At 47.6% G+C, this 21848-nt stretch overlaps 2 protein-coding genes across 5 annotated transcripts in view; both read left to right on the top strand.

The window, feature by feature from the left end:
• Positions 1-9522, top strand: part of Snta1 (syntrophin alpha 1) — a 29613-nt gene extending 20091 nt beyond the window's left edge. The window contains exons 3-9 of one of the 2 annotated variants that reach the window (XM_076849049.1): positions 1562-1766; positions 4419-4626; positions 4736-4866; positions 7067-7285; positions 8354-8363; positions 8621-8808; positions 8903-9522. In XM_076849049.1, coding sequence (XP_076705164.1) covers positions 1562-1766; positions 4419-4626; positions 4736-4866; positions 7067-7285; positions 8354-8363; positions 8621-8808; positions 8903-9014 — 1073 coding nt within the window. In that variant the 3' untranslated portion in view covers positions 9015-9522. The remainder of the gene's footprint in view (positions 1-1561; positions 1767-4418; positions 4627-4735; positions 4867-7066; positions 7286-8353; positions 8364-8620; positions 8809-8902) is intronic. The other variant, XM_076849048.1, reaches the window with a different exon arrangement.
• A 7906-nt stretch (positions 9523-17428) lies between these two features.
• Cdk5rap1 (CDK5RAP1 mitochondrial tRNA methylthiotransferase) overlaps positions 17429-21848 on the top strand; it is a 34734-nt gene continuing 30314 nt past the window's right edge. For 2 of the 3 annotated variants that reach the window (XM_076851699.1, XM_076851697.1), the window contains exons 1-2: positions 17429-17517; positions 21482-21805. In XM_076851699.1, the coding sequence (XP_076707814.1) occupies positions 21502-21805 (304 nt within the window). In that variant the 5' untranslated portion in view covers positions 17429-17517; positions 21482-21501. The remainder of the gene's footprint in view (positions 17518-21481; positions 21806-21848) is intronic. The other variant, XM_076851698.1, reaches the window with a different exon arrangement.

Genomic DNA, 21848 nt, shown 5'->3' with positions numbered 1-21848 from the left:
ACTTGGCCATACCTGCTGCAAAGGAGGCTGGGAAGTGTAGTCTTTCTTACAGTTGGCCAGGTGGCCATAGACCAGGGGGCAGGTAAGTGAATGGATATGAGCAGGCATTCAGTACTTCCTGTCTCACTCACTGCCCTGAGAGAGGCTTTAGCTTACAATAAGGTAGTGATATTGGATATAAATTAAGCATTTTTTTTTAGTACTGTAGAGTAAACCTAGGGTTTTGCACATGCTAGGCAAGTGCTCTACTGCTGAGCTACATCCCCAGCCTCTTTTTTTTTTGTATTTTATTTAGAGACAGGGTGTTACTGAGTTGCTTAGGGCCTTGCCATTGCCGAGGCTGGCTTTGAATTTGCAATCCTCCTGCCTCAGCCTCCTGAGTCAATGGGATTACAGGAGTGCACCACTACACCTGGCTTTTTTTTTATATATATTTTCTTCCACCCTCTCTCTCTCCCTCCCTCCCTCCCTCTCTGCCTCCCTCCCTTCCTTCCTTCCTTTCATGCTGAGGATTGAACCCAGTGTCTCACACATGCTAGGCAAGTGCTCTGTCACTGAGCCACAACCCCAGTCTCCATCCCCTGCCTTTTTAAATTTTAATTTTTTTAGCTGGGCACAGTGCATGCCTGTAATCTCAGCAGCTTGGGAGGCTAAGACAGGAGGATCGTGAGTTCAAAGGCAGCCCCCCCAAAAGCGAGACACTAAGCATCTCAGTGAGACTCTTCTCTAAATAAAATACAAAATAGGCCTGGGAATGTGGCTCAATGGTTTAATGCTACTGAATTCAATCACTGGTACCTACCCCCCCAATTTTGTGTGTGTGTGTGTGTGTGTGTATGTATGTGTGTATGTGTGTGTGTGTGTGTGTGTGCGCTGGGGATTGAACTCAGGTGCACTTGACCACTGAGCGACATCCTCAGTCCTATTTTTTTGTATTTTATTTAGAGACAGGATCTCACTGAGTTGTTAGCGCCTTGCTTTTTGCTAAGGCTGGCTTTGAACTCACCATCCTCCTGTCTCAGTCTCCTGAGCTGCTGGGATTACAGGTGTGTGCCACTGCACCTGGCCCCCACCAAAATTTTTTAAAAATTATTATATTTTTACTGTACTGGAATTTGAACCCAGGGGCACTTTACCACTGAGCCACATCTCTAGTCCTTTTAATTTTTTGTTTTGAGACGGGTCTCACTAAGTTGCTGGGCTGGCCTTGAATTTATGACTCTCTTGCCTCTGCCTTCCAAGTTGCTGAGATTATAAGCATACACCACAATACCTGGCATAAGTTAAACTATTTATTTTGTGACACTGGTGTTTGAAACTAGGGGTGCTCAACCTCCAAGCTATAAGCCCAACTCTTTTTATTTTATTTTGAGATAGGGTCTTGGTAAGTGACCCAGGCTGGCTTCAAACTTATGATCCTCTTGCCTCAGCCTCTTGAGTTTCTGGGATTATAGGTGTGTGCCACTGTGCCCTGGCTTTCCCTTTTAATTAACTAGTGACACTTGTGGGCTACATGGGGGCCTGTGTCCCAGTGGTAACTGCTGACCTCTCTCCTGACCAGTCAAGTACATGAAGGAGGTCTCACCATATTTCAAGAACTCTGCCAGCGGGACCTCGGTTGGCTGGGACTCACCCCCGTCCTCACCCCTTCAGCGGCAGCCTTCCTCCCCTGGTCCCCAGCCCCGGAACCTCAGTGAGGTCAAACACGTGTCCTTGAAGATGGCATATGTTTCAAGAAGGTGCACCCCTACTGACCCCGAGCCCAGGTAAGGCTGGCGTAAGGCGCTGTTAGGTGGTGAGATCAAAGGAGAGCTTCCTCTGTGTTGTACAAATGGCAGGCACAGTGCTGGCACGTAATAGCTGCTTAAGAAATGGGTCGAATGGATGCGCGGAGAGTGAAGTCACGGACAGTGGTGTGCTTTGCTTCTCATGTTTTCCTCTGGGCTGTTCACATCTGAGGAGGACCTTGGTCTGGGTTCTAGTCCTGGTCCTCCTTGACCGAGCTCCTTTTCCTCACTGGCCTTTAGACTCTCCATTGTGAAATGACATTGTTGGGCCCAGTGATCCCTCCAGTCTCTGCCACGTTGGGGGAGGTTCTGAGATGTGGCATTCATGTCAGGGCCACGGAAGGTTGTCATCCCTCACACCTGAGCAGCCTTCAGCTGTTCACTAACGAGGTTGGGCCTGGCCAGCATTTACTGAGTGCTTACTGTTTACCCAGCACTGTGTCTCGTGGTACCCAGGCACAATTTCATCTCACTCTCACAGAGCCTTTGAGTAAAGTCCTGTTGCTCACCTCTTTTTATGATGAGGACCGAGGCACTCACCTTATTATTATTTTTTGGTACCAGGGATTGAATTCAGAGGTGCTCAACCACTGAGCTGCATCATGTGCCCTTTTTCATTTTATTTTGAGATAGGGTCTCGCTAAGTTGCTTAGGGCCTTACTTAATTGGTGAGGCTGGCCCTGAACTTGGGATCCTCCTGCCCTAGCCTCCCTAACACTGAGATTACAGGTGTGCCCGACCATGCCCAGCTTTCTGTCATTTTTTATTATGATATTTCTTTATGGAGGCAGGGTGATGGCTGTATCTTCAAGCATTTTGTCTAATTCCAAACAGGAAGGAGAAAAAGCCTTTGCCTAAAGGCTATTCTCTTCTAGCATAACAAACCATCCCAGCTGAGCACGGTGGCACACACCTGTGATCTCAGTGACCTGGGAGGCTGAGGCAGGAAGATCATGAGTCCAAAGCCAGCCTCAGCAACTTGGCAAGGGTTTAAGCAACTTAGTGAGACCCTGTCCCAAAATAAAACCTAAAAAGAGCTGGGGATGTAGCTCAGTGGTAAGCACCCTTCCTTGGGTATAATCCACAGTAGCAAAAACAAACAACCAGCCACACCCCCCCAAACCCCAATTATCCTAAACTTAGTACCTTCAAAAATAACAATTTATTATTTCTTCCAATTTGTTTCCGGCACAGTCTGCCATTTCTTTTGTTCCCTTTGCTGTCTGCTGTGGCTTGAAGGCCAAGCTAGCAGTAACACCCTCTTGTTTCCTCGGTGGGAAGGTCCAACCTCTGGGGGCTGACCGAGCATTTCTCTTCCTATCTGGCCTTTCTACACAGTTATCTGTGCTTCCTCATAGCATGGTGGTCTCAGGGTAGCTGGACCTCTTTTTTTTATATTTATTTTTTAGTTTTGGGTAAATAGCTTTATTTTACATTTATGTGGTACTAAGGATCGAACCCAGTGCCTCATGCATGCTAGGCGAGCACTCTACCTCTGAGCCACAACCCCAGCCCCAGCCCTGGACCTCTTTTTTCAAAACATATTTTTAGTTATAGGTGGACAAATACCTTTATTTACTTAGGTATTTATTTTTAAATGTGGTGCTGAGGATCGAACCCAGTGCCTCACCGGTGCTCAGCAAGTGCGCTGCCCCTGAGCCACAATCCCAGCCCCTTGGACTTCTTATATAGTGGCTTGGAAATTCCACAGTGTCCCTTCTGCCATATTTTCTTTGTTGACCCAAACCACAAAGTCTAGGAGAAGGAACACAAACCTCAGCTTCTGCGGGGAGTAGTGGACTATGTGTACAGGGAGGGATGGATTTGGTGGAATCCGTCTTTGGGGATGGATCTGCCCTTCACTTGGAATGGTCACCCTCTCCAGAGACTTTTAGGTGTGTCTTTTTGGTCAGAACTGGGCCACGTGGTCAGCCCTAGCTGCAGAGGAGGCTGGGGATTCAAGTACCTTGCTTTCTAGTTCTGAAGCAGACATGAAGGGAGCAGAACTGGTGTAGTAAGCCACCCTCCACTTCTGTCCCGCCCTATCTAGTTCAGAAATGCCAAAGGGGAGTGACTCTTTAGTGCCCCACAAAGCCTTCTGAAAATGCCTTGCACACTGTGCCCGTTGAAACCCCCCTGAAACTCTCCCTCACAGAGGCCTGCATGTCCTTGTCTCCTCCCTTACCCCTACTTCATTTCCCAAGCTCTTTATTATGTAGGTCCATTTGGTCTCTTGACCACTTTCGTGTTTTTTCCCCTTGTACATATGCACACTACTTTGGTTTCATACAAAAAGGAGAACCTGGGAGCTGGTCCAGCAAAAGAATCTCCCTTAGAAAATAGGAGAAAAGAGCATGATAATTACTCAGAGTAAAAATTTTGTCCCCCAGAACACATGTTTGAGTGTAATTGTGTGTTTGTGCACATGTGTGTGTATGACATAGCCCCGTGTCCCTAGACCCTAACAGCTGGAGCTGGGGCCCCAGCAGTGAACGTTGCTACTGATTCTCTCATGGACATTCCCTGTGGCTGCTTCTGGTTTGGTGGTGGATTGGGTTTCTTAGGCCAGACTTCAGGGTTGGACAGTTGAAGCCCAGTGACAGGCCTCCCCTGCTCCATTTGTGCCCGCAGGTATCTGGAGATCTGTGCAGCAGATGGCCAAGAGACGCTCTTCTTGAGGGCCAAGGATGAGGCTGGTGCAAGGTCATGGGCTGGTGCCATCCAAGCCCAGATCAACACGCTGATGCCCTGGGTCAAGGATGAGCTGCAGGCACTGCTGGCAGCCACAGGCACAGCTGGGAACCAGGACATCAAGCAGATTGGCTGGCTGACGGAACAGGTATCTGCCGGGTCCTCGGTGTAGCCCTTACTTTGACGCTGGCCTGTTCCCAATGCCCCTCTTCCTCCTCACTCTCCCTCTGACCTCTCCCCTTCCTATCCCTCCGCAGCTGCCCAGCGGGGGCACGGCCCCCACCCTGGCCCTGCTGACTGAAAAGGAGCTGCTCCTCTATTCTAGTCTCCCTCAGACCCGTGAAGCCCTGAGCCGACCAGCCCGGACTGCCCCGCTCATTGCCACCAGGTATCCATGGGCACGGACTGTGTGACTCACCCAGAGCCTGGGGACAGATGCTCCAGATAGGTCCAGAAGCTATGCATTCCTGCCCTATTCTTCCCTGAGTTATTCCCTAAGTGATCTGAAGCAAGTCTCTGCCTTGTCTGGGCCCTCGGTTTCCTCATCTGTGAATTGGGGACTTGGAGTAGAAAGGTGTAAGGTCCACTACACCCCATGCTGCATGGTTCAGAGGACTCAGAGCTTATCCCAGCAGACACTGCCCTCAGGGAGAACCCAGCCTGGTCCAGGAGACAAACCTAAGAGGTGACATTACAGTGCAGGGTTGAAGGAACCACTTATCTCTACCTGGCCTGGTTGGGGAAGGCTTTGGGGATGAGGTGACATCTGAGCTGGACTCGGTGGGTGAGTCGATTACTTAGGAAAGGATGGACGAGCCTCTCATGCAGGGAGCCTCGTGATCAGAGGTGCTGAGGCATCCAGGGCTGTGCGTGTTCGTGGAGCTAGGAGTGCAGCATAACCAGGTACATAGTCCACGCAGGACACGGCGGGCCTGATCTTGCGGGGCCTCTGCTGACTGGTTAAGGATGCTGGCTTCCCTTTAAGACCTGTGGCAGAGCTGAAGGGGTTAAGCCAGGGAGTCCAGTGACTGGGGTTGTGTTTTTCAAAAAGTCTCCTGTGGCTGTCACTTGGGAAATGCACTGGAAAGGGCAGGATGGAAGCTGGCAGCCCCTGCAGCCTGCAGGGGAGCTGGTGTGACTGGGGGAGGCAGGTGGGCGGAGGCAGCAGATGGGGAAGAGAGGCAGCATTTGCAGTGGAGAACACACATCGGGAAAATTCACAGCCTGGCGCTTGCCAGATGGGGAGGGTGAAGGAGGTGTCCCAGGATGAATAGGAGGTTGCAGTTTGGGGGGTGGGTGGGACTGGAGGTGGGAGTGCAAAGGGAGGAGGCTGGAGTGAGGTGCTGAGTCAGGTCCAAAGTGTGTGGGGGACGGATATGGAACTTGGATAGGGAGTTTGGGGTCTTGCAAGTCTGTGGCTTATGGCTGGAATGTAGGAGATTGGGTGTCAGAAGGAGCCCCGAAGAGAAACTAGAGCTCCAGGAGAGAGAGAGAGAGCGGACAGGGTGAAGAGCAGAGAGGGCTGTGGCCAGAACTCTGAGGTCTGCTGATCAGAGAGAAGCAGTGAGCTGCCCAAGGCCACACAGCAAGAGGCTCCTCTCCTTGGGCTGGTTCTGGCCTGTGTGTCAGGAGTTTGCTGGTTACTGGGGACAAGTGGGTAGTAGATTGCCTACTTAATCAGCTGACTTACTAAGGCAACAAATGTGTCGGGCATGGTTTTGAGTTACTGGAATAGTGGTGGACGAATAGACAAAAATTTCTACCTTAGTAGACATTCCAGTGAAAAAGCCAATGGAAGCAAATAAATAAAAAGCGCGATTTCTGGTGTCATGAGGAAAAGTAGGGCTAGTGAGAGAGAAGGGTGCTGTTGGCCAGGGCGGCCAGGGTGGGAGCTGTGATCAGCCTTTCCAGTGCTGTTCCCAAAGGCCTGACAAGAGCAGCTTCGGAGGAGGAAGAGTCTGTTTGGTGCTCGTGGTTTCAGAGGTCTCAGTCCGTAGATGGCCAACTCCATTGCTCTGGGCCAGAGGTGAGGCAGGACATCATGGCGGAAGGGCCGGCAGAGGAAAGGAGCTCCTGAGAGTGCGCCAGGAAGCAGAGAAAGAGAGAGATCTTTTCAACAAGGACAAAGGCATGTCCCCAGGGACCCACCTGCTCCAGCCACAGTTCCCTGCCTTTCGTTGCCACCCAGTTAGTCCCTATCAGGGATTAATGCACGGAGAACCCAATCACTTCACCTCGCACACGTGATCTGTTAGGGGACACCTCATATCTAAAGCCTGACTCTGGGCTTCTCAGAGGACGTGACATTTGAGCAAAGATCTGAAGGAAGTGGAAAGGCGAGCCGGGGAGACTGTAGAGTTTAGGCAAAGGGAACAGTGCGTGCAGGGGTGCTGAGGCAGGAGTGTGCCCAGCGGGTGTGGGGACACCACTGTGGCTGGAGCCGGGCCACCGGAGGAGGGTGGGAGGGACGCCTCTTGCTGAGTCCCCATTAGTGGGAAGGATCCACGGGTCACTGATCACTGCCCACTTTGCCCAGACTCTTCCCCCACCCCAGGGCCTCACGCGTGGCCCTCTGCCCTCCACCGCAGGCTGGTGCACTCAGGCCCCTCCAAGGGCTCGGTGCCCTACGACGCAGAGCTGTCCTTTGCCCTGCGCACGGGCACACGCCACGGTGTGGATACTCACTTGTTCAGCGTGGAGTCACCTCAGGAGCTGGCTGCCTGGACCCGACAGCTGGTGGATGGCTGTCACCGGGCTGCTGAGGGTGTGCAAGAGGTGTCCACAGGTGCGCTGGGTGATCTGGGAGTGTCTGTCTCGGAATGAGCCTCTTCTCCCGGGAGGAGGCATTCAACCTCTTCCTCTTCCTCCTTTTCCTCCCGCCTCCTCATTCCTTTTTAAATTATTTATTTATTTATTTGTGGTACTGGGGATTAAAAACAGGGGTGCTCTACCACTGAGCTGCATCCCCAGCCCTTTTTATCTTTTGAGACAGGGTCTCACTAAGTTGCCCAGGCTGGCCTTGAACTTGTAATCCTCCTGCCTCAGCCTCTTCAGTAGCTGGGATCACAGGCGTGTGACACTACAGCTGGCTCCAGCTCCTTCTTTAGGGTACCCTAGAAGGGGGAGAGTAAGTGGGGTTTGGGTTCTCCAGAGGCCCTCTCTTTTGGATATGTAGATACCCTGGTAGGTCGTGGGTCTTTTCCCTTGGACCTTTCAAGCTGTGTCCTTGTGAAAGTTGACACTTGGGGTGGGGCTCCAGATGAAATGCAGGACACTCAGTTAAATTCGAATTTCAGATAAACAACAAATACTTTTTTTTCTGATGGTTATTTATTTATTATTTTGATACCAGGGATTGAACCCAGAGGCATTTAACCACTGAAGCACATCCTCAGCCCTTTTTATTTTTATTTTTAAATTTTTAGACAGGGTCTTGCTAAGTTGCCTGGGGCCTTGCTAAGTTTCTGAGGCTGTGTTTGACTTCTCCTGCTTCAGCCTCCCGAGATGCTGAGATTTCAGGCACATGCTAACCATGCCCAGCTAATAGTATATACTTAAAAAAAAAAAAAATCTAAGTATGTGTAAATTTTCTGCTGTTTTTCTGAAATTATTTTCTTTTTTGTTCTGAGGATTGAGCCCAAGGGTGCTTTACTGCTGAACTACATCTTCATTCCGTTTTACTTTTTATTTTGGGACAGGGTCTTGCTAAGTTACTGAGGCTGTCCTTGAGCTTGCAATCCTCCTGCCTTAGCCTCCTGAGTAGCTGGGATTACAGGCCTGCACCACCATGCCCACCTGAAATTTAAACTTAGCGAGGCACCTCTATAGGTCTCTGGGACCATGCTTAGGGGGCTTGCTGATGTCTCTTTGGGGAGTGAGCCTCTTGCCATGGTAGATTCTTAAGCTCCCCCCTTTCTACTTATGGGGCTGCTAGGTGAGACTGGAGTGGGACTGGAAGCAGGCGCAGGTTCTCTGAGGGCCTGTCTTGCTGTGTTTTAGGGTGGTGGTGACTGCACAGGGAGGTGAGCCCCCAGCCCTGGGGGTACTTTAGCCCCACTTTGTGGAGCTGCTGGTGGGGTTGGAGGTGGTCACATGGTCTCTGAGGTGCCAGCTGTGCCTGTGCCCGTGTGCCTTCCCTGCAGCCTGCACGTGGCATGGCCGTCCCTGCAGCCTTTCCGTGCACATCGACAAGGGCTTCACGCTGTGGGCTGCTGAGCCGGGAGCAGCCCGGGCCGTGTTGCTCCGACAGCCTTTTGAGAAGCTGCAGATGTCCTCGGATGATGGCGCCAGTCTCCTTTTCCTGGACTTTGGAGGCGCTGAAGGCGAGATTGTAAGTGGAGGGTCACCTCTGTACCGTGAGGGGGGTGCACTCCAGGAGGCCTGGCTGGACAGGGCCCTGACCCTTCTCTCCATCCTTCCTGCAGCAGCTGGACCTGCACTCGTGTCCCAAAACCATGGTCTTCATCATCCACTCCTTCCTCTCAGCCAAAGTCACCCGCCTGGGGCTCTTGGCCTAGAAGTCACCAGATGGGCTAGCCCTGAAGAGGGGGTGTCTGCCACGTGACCCGGCCCTCTGCTGACTGCCTGCTCACTGCTGGGCTGAGGGAGAGGAGAGGAGAACAGGGCCTGAGAGACCCAGCCTGTGAGGGAGGCTGGATTGGTCTTGGGGGCCAGGACCCAGACCCAGGACCCAGTGGACCCTGCCTGTGATGGGGTGGCTTTCCTGCTGCCCTCCTCCACCAGTGCCTTTTGCAGAGAGATATTTTGTGTACACAGAAGCCATTCCGAGCCTGGGACCTGCCGACCCCAGCTAACAACTGAGCTGCCGGGCCTTCTGAGGCCCCTATGCCACCCCAGAGGCCCCATCTGAGGGTGGAGTTCCCTGGTCAGCAGCAGGAGAAAGAAGAGGAGCCTTTCTGTCCACTTTCCCTTCCGCCCACCACCTGAGGGCACCTGGTTTTTCCCTCCACCCGCCCCCCCACTTCCTCTCTCTCTTCTCCTTCTGCTTGGATAATAAACAGCCTGTGAGCACATAGGCAGCCTGGCTCAGACTCTGTGGTTTGCACCTTGGTTTGGGGGCCCTGTGGTGGCTCCTGAAGTTCCAACATGAATCAGACCAAGGATTGGGGCCTCTCTCCCTGGAGAAGAGGAGACCCCAAAGAGAGTGTGTTGTGTGTGTGACGAAGTACCTTCGTATTCAGCGGTGCAAAACAACAATATGTATTATTTCCTAGGTCCTGTGGGTCAGAAGTTTAAGAGGGGCTCAGTTGGGTTGTTTGTGACTCAGGAGGCTGCAGTCACCTGGGGTACAGGGGCTGTTTCCTACATCGCTCTCACATGTGGCTGTTGGTGGGAGGCCTCAGTTCCTGAGCACAGAGGCCAAACCACACAACTCCCCGAGTGTCCTCACAACATGGCAGCTGGCTTCCCCTAAATTGAGTGACTCAGAAAAGAGCAGGGAGGGAGCCACAGAGCCTCCATGACCCACTCTTGTGTCATGTAGTCACTTCTGCTTTGTTCTATTCATTAGAAGTGAGTCACCAAGCCCAGCACACATTCAAGGAGGGGGTAAGTAGGTGCCACTATTTTTTTTTTTTTTTTTGGTACTGGGGATTGGACCTAGGGGTGCTTTACCATGCCTTTTTTTGAGAAAGGGTCTCGCTAAGCTGTGTAGGGCCTTGCAAAGTTGCTAAGGCTGGTCTCTAACTCTCAAGTCTCCTGTCTCAGCCTCCGCAGCTACTGGGATGACAGGTATGCACCACTGTGCCTGGCTACACCTTTTGTAAAAGAGATGGGGGTCTTGTGTTGCCCATGTTGGTGTTGAAGGCAATCCTGCATCAGTCTCCTAAGTAGCTGGGACTGTTGTGTGTCTGGTGACTTAAACACTCAGGGGTCACTCCAGGGGAACTGGGCCGCAGGAAATAACCACACAAGAAACAGAAATACCTTTTTCTTTGGGGAGTACTGTGATGGCTCCTCTGACCTTAAGGATCCGCATAGAGAGAGAAAGAGAGAGAGAGAGAGAGAGAGCGCGCCAGCACGTACTGACCCCTTTTATTGAGTAGAAGCCATGAAGCCATTCAAATAAGGCAAGGGGTCAGGTTTCAGGGGACTGAGTCTAGCTTCATGATGTCTGCTGCCAGCAGGTTGACTGACATCTAGGAAGTCCACACCCAAGGGCAGAGTGAGAGAAGGGGACACACAAGGGGCATTTCCATGGAACATTCTATCCTAAATAGGGCAAGGGGGTAATATTACAAAGGAACAGGTGAGCATAGCTCCACCCAGGGGGATGTGGGAAGGCATGCCCATGCACGAAGACACAGTCTCTTGACCCTAACATCTGAGTGCCAGAGGATGCCACACCAATCAGAAGAGGAGACAAATGTGGTCACATGCTAGTCAGCCTCCCACATGGGAAAATGCCCATGTCACCATGCCTAGCTAGGATCCACTTTTTTTTTTTTTTTGTACCAGGCATTCAACTCAGGGGCACTTAACCACTGAGCCACATCCCCAGCCCTATTTTGAATTTTATTTAGAGACAGGGTCTCACTGAGTTGCTTGGTGCCTCGCTTTTGCTGAGGCTGGCTCTGAACTCGTGATCCTCTTCCTCAGCCTCCAGAGCTGCTGGGATTACAGGCATGTGCCACAGTGCCCAGCCCCCATCCCCTTTTTATTTTTTATTTTGAAACAGGGTCTTGTTAAGTTGCTGAAACTGGCCTCAAACTTGCAATTCTCCTTGCCTCATCCTCCTGAGTCACTGGGATTACAGGTGTGAACCACCAAACTGGCTTAACATTTCTTTTTTTATACTGTTTTGAAAACTCAGGATGTATTTTACACCTTAGCACATCTCTATTAAGATGCCAAATTTCAACTGAAATACTGGATTTGTGTTTACACTTTTTAAAAATATATATGTATATATACTTCTGTATGTATATTTATATATGTATTCTAATGAATAGAATACATATATATACACACATATATATTTTTAGTTGTAGTTGGATACAATACCTTTATTTTATTTATTTATTTTTCTGTGGTGCTAAGGATTGAACCCAGGGCCTCACATGTGCTAGGTGATCGCTCTACCTCTGAGCCACAACCCCAGCCCCTGTATTTATTTATTTATTTTTATTGGTTGTTCAAAATATTACAAAGCTCTTGACATCTCCAGCCCCTGTATTTAGATTTTATAACTTTTATATTTGAAAAACATAGATCCACATACTATGTTATTATAAACATTCTAAAATCTTCCATAATTGCATTGTGTGTCAGATTTTAAATGAAAATAAAATCCAGTCTCTCATTCACACTAGCTGCATATCAAGTGCTCTGTAGCCACACGTGGTTCTTGCTTTGGGCTTAGTGGTTCTAATTGAGCCTCCACATGAGGCAATGGGCACATGCAGCTACTAACAAATCAGACCCAGAGCTGGTTCCAGAAGCCAGGTAATAGAGAATGGGGGGATGCAGGTAAACAGAGCCATTCCGACCTTGCTTACCCATCCATCCATTTACCCATCCATCTGTCAACCCGCTGTTCATCTGAGAAGCATCTTGTTTTCTGCTCTGAACTTGTCCCAGGGCCAGGAGATGATGTAGCCGTGAGAGAGGCAGACAGATCCCCATCCTTAGAGAAAGAAATTCGTTAGCAGTTTCTATAATCAAATGGCGTGACTCCAATTGGGCAGACACATGGGGGTGGCAGGGAGGCCAGTGGGATCTGACCTGAGCAGGGGGGTAGGGAAGGGTTCTCTCAGGAGGAGACACTGACATGGATGTCCACCAGAAGGAGCATGCGCTAATCAGCGCTGTCTCAGTGGCTACAGCAACTAGCGTCTATATTCATGCTCTGGGCTGCATGGTGATGAATTTGACTAGTATAAGCTAGGCTGGGCGGGGTGGTTTTGCTCCAGATTGTAGCCTGAGTTTGTGTTCCTTCTAGAGCCCAGGATGAGGGGGCTTCAGCTCTCAGAGCAGGCTCTTCCCATGGCAAGTCACTGGGATACAAAGAAAGGTAAACTACGCAAGGCATATTCATGGCCGCAGCCTGACATCAGTGGGAAAGGAAATGCACTCCACCCACAGCGGGTGCAGAACGGTGGGAATAACCGCTCAGCATTATTAGGACATTCACTGGCCAGCAGGAGCCGGGGGGAAGGTGGGAGGGCATCTCAGGCAAAGCATTCAGGAGAAAGGTCCTGAGGGAGGATGGAACCTGGGTTCCCCAATCTGGAGAGTTTGTCACTTTCACTGCCTAAGATACCACACCAGTCCAGAGGTCCAATGGCCACAGTCCCCAGATACTCTCTGACTGGGCTCCCTGCTCCCTCTCCCGCCCTCACTGCAGTGTATTCTCCACACAGCAGGCACCACCTAGGCAAAGACCCTGGAGTCAGCAGGGACTGGCTTGGCCGTGGTGACCATGGAAGCAGCAGTGCCTCAGTGGGAAGCTGGCCCGTCTAAGGCTGGATCAGTCACCCATGGGGAGAGCAGGGCTTCAGGATCAGACTGGCCTGTGGATAGATCCCAGCACAGTGACCTTAAGGAGCTTCAGTTAGAGTATTTGGGTTCATCTCTATAAACTCACCCGTGCGTGGAATTCACTTTCTGTTCCTGATCCTCCCACTTTATAGGTTTGCCTGCCTTCCTGCCTTCCTCCCTCCCTCCCTCCCTCCCTCCCTTCCGTACATACTGGGGAATGAACTCAGGAGCACTCAACTACTGAGCCACATCCTCAACCCTTTTTATTTTAAGGCAGGGTCTTGCTAAATTGCTTAGGGCCTCACTAAATTTGTGGAGGCTGGCGTTGAACTCTCAATCCTCCTGTCTCAGCCTCCCCAGCCGCTGGGATTACAGGTGTGTGCCACTTGACCACTGAGCCCAGCCCTATTTTATATTTCATTTAGAGACAGGGTCTCACTGAGCTGCTTAGCACCTCGCTTTTGCTGAGGCTGGCTTTGAATTTGCGATCTTCCTGTCTCAGCCTCCTGAGCTGTTGGGATTACAGGCATGTGCCACCATAGGGTTTTTAATGAGGAGTGAAGAATTTGGGTATAGCAAGGGTTTTCAGGGACCTCAGTGCTCAACTGGTTCAGGGTTCCAGAGCATTTTTGCATCTTATTGCCAGAGGGATTTCCTCCATCATCCTCCATCATCGGTCCCTCCACATGGCAAAATAGAGGAATTAGCACACCCAGCAGTGTCCTTCACCCCATGACTATAGTGTATAACTATCCCGACTCCCTCTCCCCTTGGGTGGGATACTTCTGTGGTTTATGAATATATTGGGGGTTCTCCAGAAAAACAGAACTAACAGATTATATCCATATGTCTGTATCTAAGTCTGTTTGGGCTTTATAACAAAAATAAATTACCAGGTGTGGTGGCGTCTACACGCCCAGTTACTGGGCCCCTGGCAGTGTGGCTTATAAACAACAGAAAGTTATTTCTCATAGTCCTGGAGGCTGCAAAGTCCAAGATCATGGGGCCAGCAGATTTACTGTCTAGAGAAGACCCACTTTCTGATTCCTACACATCATCTTCTCACTGTCCTCACATGCAGAAGGGGTGAGGGGTCTTCTGGGGTCCCTTTTACAAGGACACAACCCCTATTCCTGAGGACTCTACCTTTACAACCTAATCACCTTCCAAAGACCTCATTTCCTAAAACTATTCCCCTGGGTTAGAATTTCAATATCTGGATGGAGGGTACACAGACATTCTGACCATAGCAATATCCGTATTGCTACAGTATATATCTACAATGATATTTATTATGAGGAATCGGCTCACGTGGTTCTGGCAGCTACGTCCTACAAATTGCCTCCTGCAATCTGAACAACAAGGGAAAGTGGTAGCATAAATTTCAGTTCTGAGAACCAAGAATGCTAATGGTGTGAGTACTAGTCCTAGGGCAGGAGAAGATGGATGCTCAGTTCAAGCAGCAAGGCAGAGAAAGAATTCAGCCTTTGTCTGCCTTTTTATTCTCTGTGGGCCCTCTAATGTCCACCCATCCACACTGGACAGGGCCATCTGCTTTACTGAGTCCACCAATTCAAATACTATTCTCTCCTCCAGAAATACCTTCAAGAACACAGTCAGAAATAATGTTTCACCAGATATCTGGGCATCCCATGGCCCAGTCAAGATGATACATAAAGTTAACTATCACAATATTCTACATTATTTCCTAGAGTTCCCAGCAGAATTAAGACCCAGATGCCCATAGAAAACTTGCTTGATACTCCTATTTATTAGCTGTCTGTCATTCCTTATCTCATTCCCTGACTATCCTACCATCATGTCCTGAGATCATCTCCAAAGCCAAGTACCTGCACTCAAATGCTTATCTCTGGGTTGGCATCTGGGGAACGCATAGTAAGATAGAAAGCAAAACAAGCATTTGTTAAACCCCTCAACAAGTCAGGCCCTGAGTAGATGGTGGGAACATAGAGGCAAACAAGACCTAACTTGTCCCTGCTCTCAGGAAGTTGAGAGTTGGGGAATGGGGGATGGCAAGTAAACAAATAATGCCATAATTTTTGATAGTGACAAATATGAGAAGAAAATGATCTGATAAGTGATGGGAATTGTTTTAAGACCTCTCTGAAGATCTGATATTTAAGCTGAGTTCTTTAGGGTGAAAACTAGGCCAGCCATGGAACAATTTGAGGGAAGATCATTCCAGAAAGATAATGGTTAAGTACAAAGGCACTGAGATAAAAATGTGCTAGGGATATTGGAGGAGCAAAATTAAATTATGTAGTTGAAGTATACTTAACTAAAGAGAATGTTGTAGGAAAATTAGTAGTAAAAAGTAAGAGGGTAGCCAGGTGCACGCTTCTAATCCCAGTGGCAACTTAGTGAGACCCTGCCTCAAAATAAAAAATGAATAAATAAATAAAGAGGGCTGAGGATGCGGCTCAGTGGTTAAGCGCCCATGGGTTCAATTCCTGATATCAAGAAAAATAAAAAGTAAGTGGATTGGTAAAGTAAAACTATAAGTAAGCAGGAGTCACATCATGCAGGTCTTAGGATGCAGTGGGAAATCAGGATTTTCTTTATTTTTCTTTGTCTTTTTGTTGTTGTTGTTGTTGTTTTTTGGCTCTTTTGGGGATTGAACCCTTATACATGCTAGGGAAAGTCTGGGTTTTATTGCAATGGCAAAGGGAAGCTGATGGGAATTTTCAGCAAAGGGGTGATATGAATCTGATTTAATTAAACAAAAAGGTAAACTCTTAGGCTTTGTAGGAGAACAATGTCAAGGGCAAATTGAGACTAGTTAGCAGTGGATTGTGATTGTTTCCAGTGAGATGATGGTGGCCTGGGCTTAGAATTGTAGAAGTGGAGGAAGGGAAATGGACAGATTGAGATATTGAAGTCAGAGCTGACCTGCTGATGGACTGACTATGGAGATTAAAGGACAGGAAACAAAAATGACTCTTTGGTTCCTAGTGCAACTGGAAGGGTGGTTGATTCCCTGAGATGGGACAGATTGGCAAAACAAGAATGTGTGTGTGAAAACAAAGAGTTCTGTATTAGGTTAGAGATGATCATTAGACACCCAGGGGATGTTCCAAATAGGCAGCTGGGTTACTGGTCTGGAACTTCAGGGAGGTCCTGGCTCAGAGATGCATCAAGAAGTCATTGATCTACACAATGTCACTGTCCAATGCAAATGGAATGAGAGCTATGTATGTGATTTAAAATTTTCTAGTAGTCACATTAAAAAAGTAAAAAGCAGAGTGCTTACCTAGCATGTACAAGGCCCTGAGTTTGATACCCTACACTGAAAAGAACTTGAAATAATAACTCATGTTTATCCCAGCAATACTCACAATAGCTAAGTTATGGAATCAGTCTAGATGCCCAGCAGTGAATAAATGGGTAAAGAAAAATGTAGTACATGTACACAGTGGAATATTATTCAGCCATAAAGAAGAATGAAATTATGTCACTTGCAGGAAAATGGATGGAACTAGAGCTTATCACGTTAAGCAAAATAAGCCAGGTTTAGAAAGAAAAATATCACATGTTTTCTCTCATATTTGGAAGCTGGGGAGGGAGAATAACATGAAAATAAAAGGGAGATGTTAGGGAAAGGGAAAAGGGTTGGAGGGAAAGAGGGAAACAGGAAGGCTGGATACAATCAAAGCACCTTATGTGTATATGTGAAATTGTCACAGTGAAATTCCATTATTCTCCGGGGCTGGGGTTGTGACTCAGTGGCAGTGCACTTGCCTAGCATGTGTGAGGCACTGGGTTCAATTCTCAGCTCCGCACATAAATAAGTAAAATAAAGGTCCATTGAAAACTAAAAACAAACAAACAAACAAACAAAAAACTATGGTTTTTAACAAATGTTTCTTCTATCCCTCACGAAAGAAGGTGGGGGCTGTGACTATTTCAGTTACTGAAGTCTTAACTCCATAAATTAAAAAATTCCATTATTCTGTACAAATAATATGCGCTAATTATAAAAAAAGAAAAAAAAACAGATGAAATTAATTCAAATAACATATTTAATTTAACCAATGTATCCCAACTATTATTTCAACACATAATCAATATAAAAATCGTCGATAGCGTATTTTAGGTTTTCTCATTTAAAAAAGGTGTATTTACTACATTTTGAGATTTTCTTTTTGGTGGTGCTAGATACGAGTCCAGGACCTTGCTTACACCAGGTAGGCATTCTACCTCTGGGCTACACCCCACCCTAGTTAAGGGTGCATTTAATTCGCATTCATCACCCTTCAAGAGCTCAATTGCCTCCTGCTGGCTAGAGCGTGTCACGCCGCTCCGCGCAGCCCTTGGATTTTTCCGAAGCCAGGTGCCTGGGTCCACTGGGACCATATAGAAGAAGCACTTCCGTTGGGATGTCTCGGCGGAACGGAAGTCCTGCGCATACACGCGCAGCGGCGGACAGCTGAGTGGAGGACCGCACCGCCTAGCGGAGCTTCCGCTGAAGGACACTAGATCCGGCGGCTAGTGGAGGTGAGCGGCGGTCGGCGAGGGCTCGGTGAGTCACCTGCCCCTTGGCCGCCCCCTGGAAATGCAGGGGGCTTATGGGGAAGTTGTCATAGTGGCTGAAGCGCGGGGCTGGAGTCTGGGGTTCGTGCCCGACCCCGCTGCGTACTCCCGTGTGACCTTGGGCAAGTCACCCCACTTCTTCTGAGCACTAGCTTCGTCACCTGTGAAATGGGGATGATAAAACGAGCCTCACAGAGTTGCTGTGAGTTCTGTGCAGTAATCCTTGAAAAGTGCTTTGCTGCATACTTAACACGTTGTAGCCATCTAATCAAAATGTGAGCATGTTGTAGGCTGTTGTAGTCGACTTACGAAATTCATCTGAGACTCCCGATAGGCGCCTGCATCGCTCTGCAAAGCATTATACCTGTGTCATCGCAATTGATTTTCACAACAGACTTAACAGAGATCGGTGCTGTTATTCTCATTTCACGCAAAAATGGAGATTCCCAGAGTTTAAGACAGGTGCCTAAGGTTATCTGGTTAGGCAACATTTGGGTCCGATTCTGACTCTAATATCCATACTTTTTTTAATATTTATTTTTTAGTTCTAGGTAGACACAATATCTTTATTTTATTTTTATGTGGGCTGAGAATCGAACCCAGTGCCTCACACTTGCTAAGCGGGTGCGCTACCACTTGAGCCACATCTCCAGCCCTATCCATACTTTTAACCACAGTGCTCTTATATCCCTCAGGAAAGAAGGTGGGGGCTGTGAATATTTCAGTTACTGAAGTCTTAACTCCATGCCAAGTTGGGTTTTTAATATCTTCCTTAATTCTCATAACACCCCTGGAGGGTAGGTATAACATTTATCTTTCGTTTATGGATGTGTGATTGGCAGCCTAGAAAGAGGCATTTGACTTGCCAAAGGTCACACAGCAATTAAGAGACAGAAATGGATGACTTTTTTTTGGGGGGGCGAGGTGGGTTCCTAAGAATTGAACCCAGGAGCGCTCAACCTCTGAGCCACATCCCTAGCCCTTTTTTATAAATTATTTAGAGACAGGGTCTTGATGAGTTGCTGAGACTGGCTTTGAACTTGAGATGCCTCCCGAGTTTCTAGGATTACTGGTATGTGTCACGGCACCTGGCTAGGAATGGGTGATTTTTAAAGTTCACACTAAAAGTATAAAGTGCTGATAGTAGATACTGCAGGTGATGAAGTTGGAAAGGTAACAGTGCATTATACACGTGTAGCACTTGCCACAAGCCATTTCCTAAAATTGCTTAAGTGTTCTAGAACTGGGAGATGCTGAGGGCATAGAAATAATGAGATTTGAGGCTGGGGTTGTGACTCAGTGGTAGAGTGCTTGCCTAGCACATGTGAGGCCCTGGGTTCGATCCTCAGTACCACATAAAAATAAATAAACAAAATAAAGGTGTTGTGTACAACTGAAAAATAAATATTAAAAAAAAAGAAAAAATGAGATTTGTTTATTGCTTTCAGCAAGCTTCCAGCTTACAAGAGATGGCAGAGTGTAAGTTGTATTTGACAGAAAAGTGTGAACATTATGTGTGTGTTTATTTGTTTGTTTTTGCATCACTGGAAATTGAACCCAGGGCCTCACGCAAGTATTCTCCCACCGAGCTACATTCCCACCCTTGTGAATGAGTCTCGTGATGGAGAGTTAGAAGAGAACTTTGGGAACTCAGAAGAGGATCCCAGCCTAAATTGGGGATGGTGGCCAGGGTAGGCTTTAGGAGGAAGCAGGGACCTGAAGTGGTACAGAAGTTGGCCAGAGGGAAGATAGACTAGCCAGAGAGGACAGCATGTTTTAAAATTGAGAAGCTAGTGGTAATCAATACAGAGGTGCATTATAAATGCAGAAGTGAGGCAGTCAGACCGTAAATATTGGGTCCATTGAGAATGTGTGTTGTGGCCTGAGGGTATAGCCCAGGGGTCATGTGCAAGGCCTTGGTTTTGACACACTTTCACTCAAAAGTAGTGGAAAGTATATTTTCATCTCCTGTACTTTAGTCACTTAAGTCTTTTTCTGAGAGGCAACTATTTCTTAGGCATGCTAGCAATATTATATATACCTAAAAATACATATGCCTCAATATTTCCTGCCACTCCCCAGATTTAAGTATAGCATACTATAGGTAGTACTGAGCGCTTTTCTTCCTTGTTTTTCTTGTGTATAGATTCAGGCTCATTTTCTTTTTTAATTGTCAATGGACATTTATTTATTTATTTATTTATATATGGTGCTGAGAATCGAACCCAGAGCCTCACACATGCTAGGCAAGTGCTCTGCCACTGAGCCACAACCCCAGCCCTCAGCCTCATTTTCTAACAGTTGTATCTTATTCTGTTGTATGGATGTAGCAGGACTTATATAATTAGTTCCCCCATTGATGACATTCACATATTTTCCATTCCTTTGCCATTAGAAACACTGCTGCACTGAATATGATTTTACAAATGTCCTCTTGAACTTGTTTATCTGTAGGATAAATATCTGAGAATGGAAGTTATTAGGCAAAGAGTTCATGCATTTGTAATTTTGATGGAAAGTGGCAAATTGTCCTTTGTGAAAGTTGTGCTGTTTTCCACATGAGAGGGTCTGGGTAGGATGCTTTTGAAAGTAGCAGTTTGAGACTCTTGGAACATGAAAGGAGTCACACAGTAGATGCTGTCCTTTTGAAGGAACTCAAAGGAAGATGCCCTCAGACAGTGAGTGGTTTTTAGCAGGAAGCAGTATAGCAAGGTGGCTCTGGGCATGGGCTTTAGTTGAGTCCTGGCTCTCCTGGCTGGAGGAGTTTAGATTAAGTTCCTTAAGCCTCTTGTCTGTTTCATCATTTCTGAATGTCAATAATAATGGTGCGTTTTGCCTTTTTTCTGGCACTCCTCTCTGGGTTCTTGGGCATGTTACCTTAGTTTTTTCACCTGTAAAACATGATGATGATGATGATGGTATTGTTGTTGTTGTTATTATTATTATTATTATTATTACACTGGGGATGGAACCTAGGGGCACTTTAACACCCCCAGACTTTTTTCTGTTTTTTCTGTCTTTTTCTGGGGATTGAACTCAGGGGCACTTAACTGCTGAGCCACATCCCCAGCCCTTTTTTATGTTTTATTTAGAGACAGGGTCTCACTATTTTTTTTTTTTTTTTTTAAGAGAGAGAGAGAGAGAGAAAGAAAGAGAATTTTTTTTTTTAAAGAGAGAGTGAGAGAGAGAGAGGGGAAGAGAGAGAGAGAATATTTTTAATGTTTATTTTTTAGTTTTCGGCAGACACAACATCTTTGTTTGTATGTGGTGCTGAGGATCGAACCCGGGCCGCATGCATGCCAGGCGAGCGCGCTACCGCTTGAGCCACATCCCCAGCCCGAGACAGGGTCTCACTAAGTTTCTTAGGGCCTTGCTAAGTTGCTGAGGCTGACTTTGAACTTGTAATCTTCTTGTTTTGACTTCCCAAATTGCTGGGATAATAGGCATGCACCACTGTGCTGGCTTATTATAATTATAATAATAATAATTATTATTTTTGTACTGGGGATTGAACTTAGGGGCACTTGGCCACTGAGCCACATCCCCAGCCATATTTTGTATTTTATTTAGAGACAGGGTCTCCCTAAGTTGCTTAATGTCTCACCGATGCTGAGACTGGCTTTGAACTCATGATCCTCCTATCTCAGCCTTCCAAGCAGCTGGGATTACATGTATACACCACTGTGCCCGGCTTATAATTAGTTTTTAAGAAATGGTATTGCCATATTGGCCAGATTGGCCTTGAGTTCCTGGGCTCAAGTGATCCTCCTTCCTCAGACTTAAAGTAGTTAGGTCTGTAGACATGCACTACTGTGCTCAGCTTGAAATAATATTATTAACCTCTTCATGGGCTTTTGCGAAGGATAAATGAATCAATATACACATGCTCAGAGCAGTATCTGTACATCAATAAATACATCAATAAATATATAGTATGTCTCATTCTTTTGCAGACTTTGGGCTACTCAGCGCCATGCATCCTTTACAATGCATTCTTGGAGTACAGAGGTCTCTAAGGTGGGAACCGTTGACCTCTGTGTCCTGGCTCTTGTTCAAGACCTGTAAGGCACACAGCACTCTCCCCAGCACTGCATGCCCCAGTCCAGGCCAGCAGGAGGATGGAGTTCGCAAGGATTTCAGCTCCAGGTTGGCCACTGGACCGACTTTTCAGCATTTTTTAAGAGCTTCAGCTCCTCAAGAGAAACCATCCTCCCCAGAAGCAGAGGACCCACCCCCCTATCTCACAATGGATGAACTTCTAGGAAGGCAGAGAACAGGTTGGTTTTACTTTTCTTTCTCTTTTTTATTTGTGTTTCTTCA

Source organism: Callospermophilus lateralis, chromosome 3 (genome assembly GCF_048772815.1).
Source record: "Callospermophilus lateralis isolate mCalLat2 chromosome 3, mCalLat2.hap1, whole genome shotgun sequence".
NCBI classification, from domain to species: Eukaryota; Metazoa; Chordata; class Mammalia; order Rodentia; family Sciuridae; genus Callospermophilus; species Callospermophilus lateralis.
The sequence above is the reverse complement of the archived record's forward strand: the minus strand, read 5'-3'. Positions and strand labels throughout refer to the sequence as shown.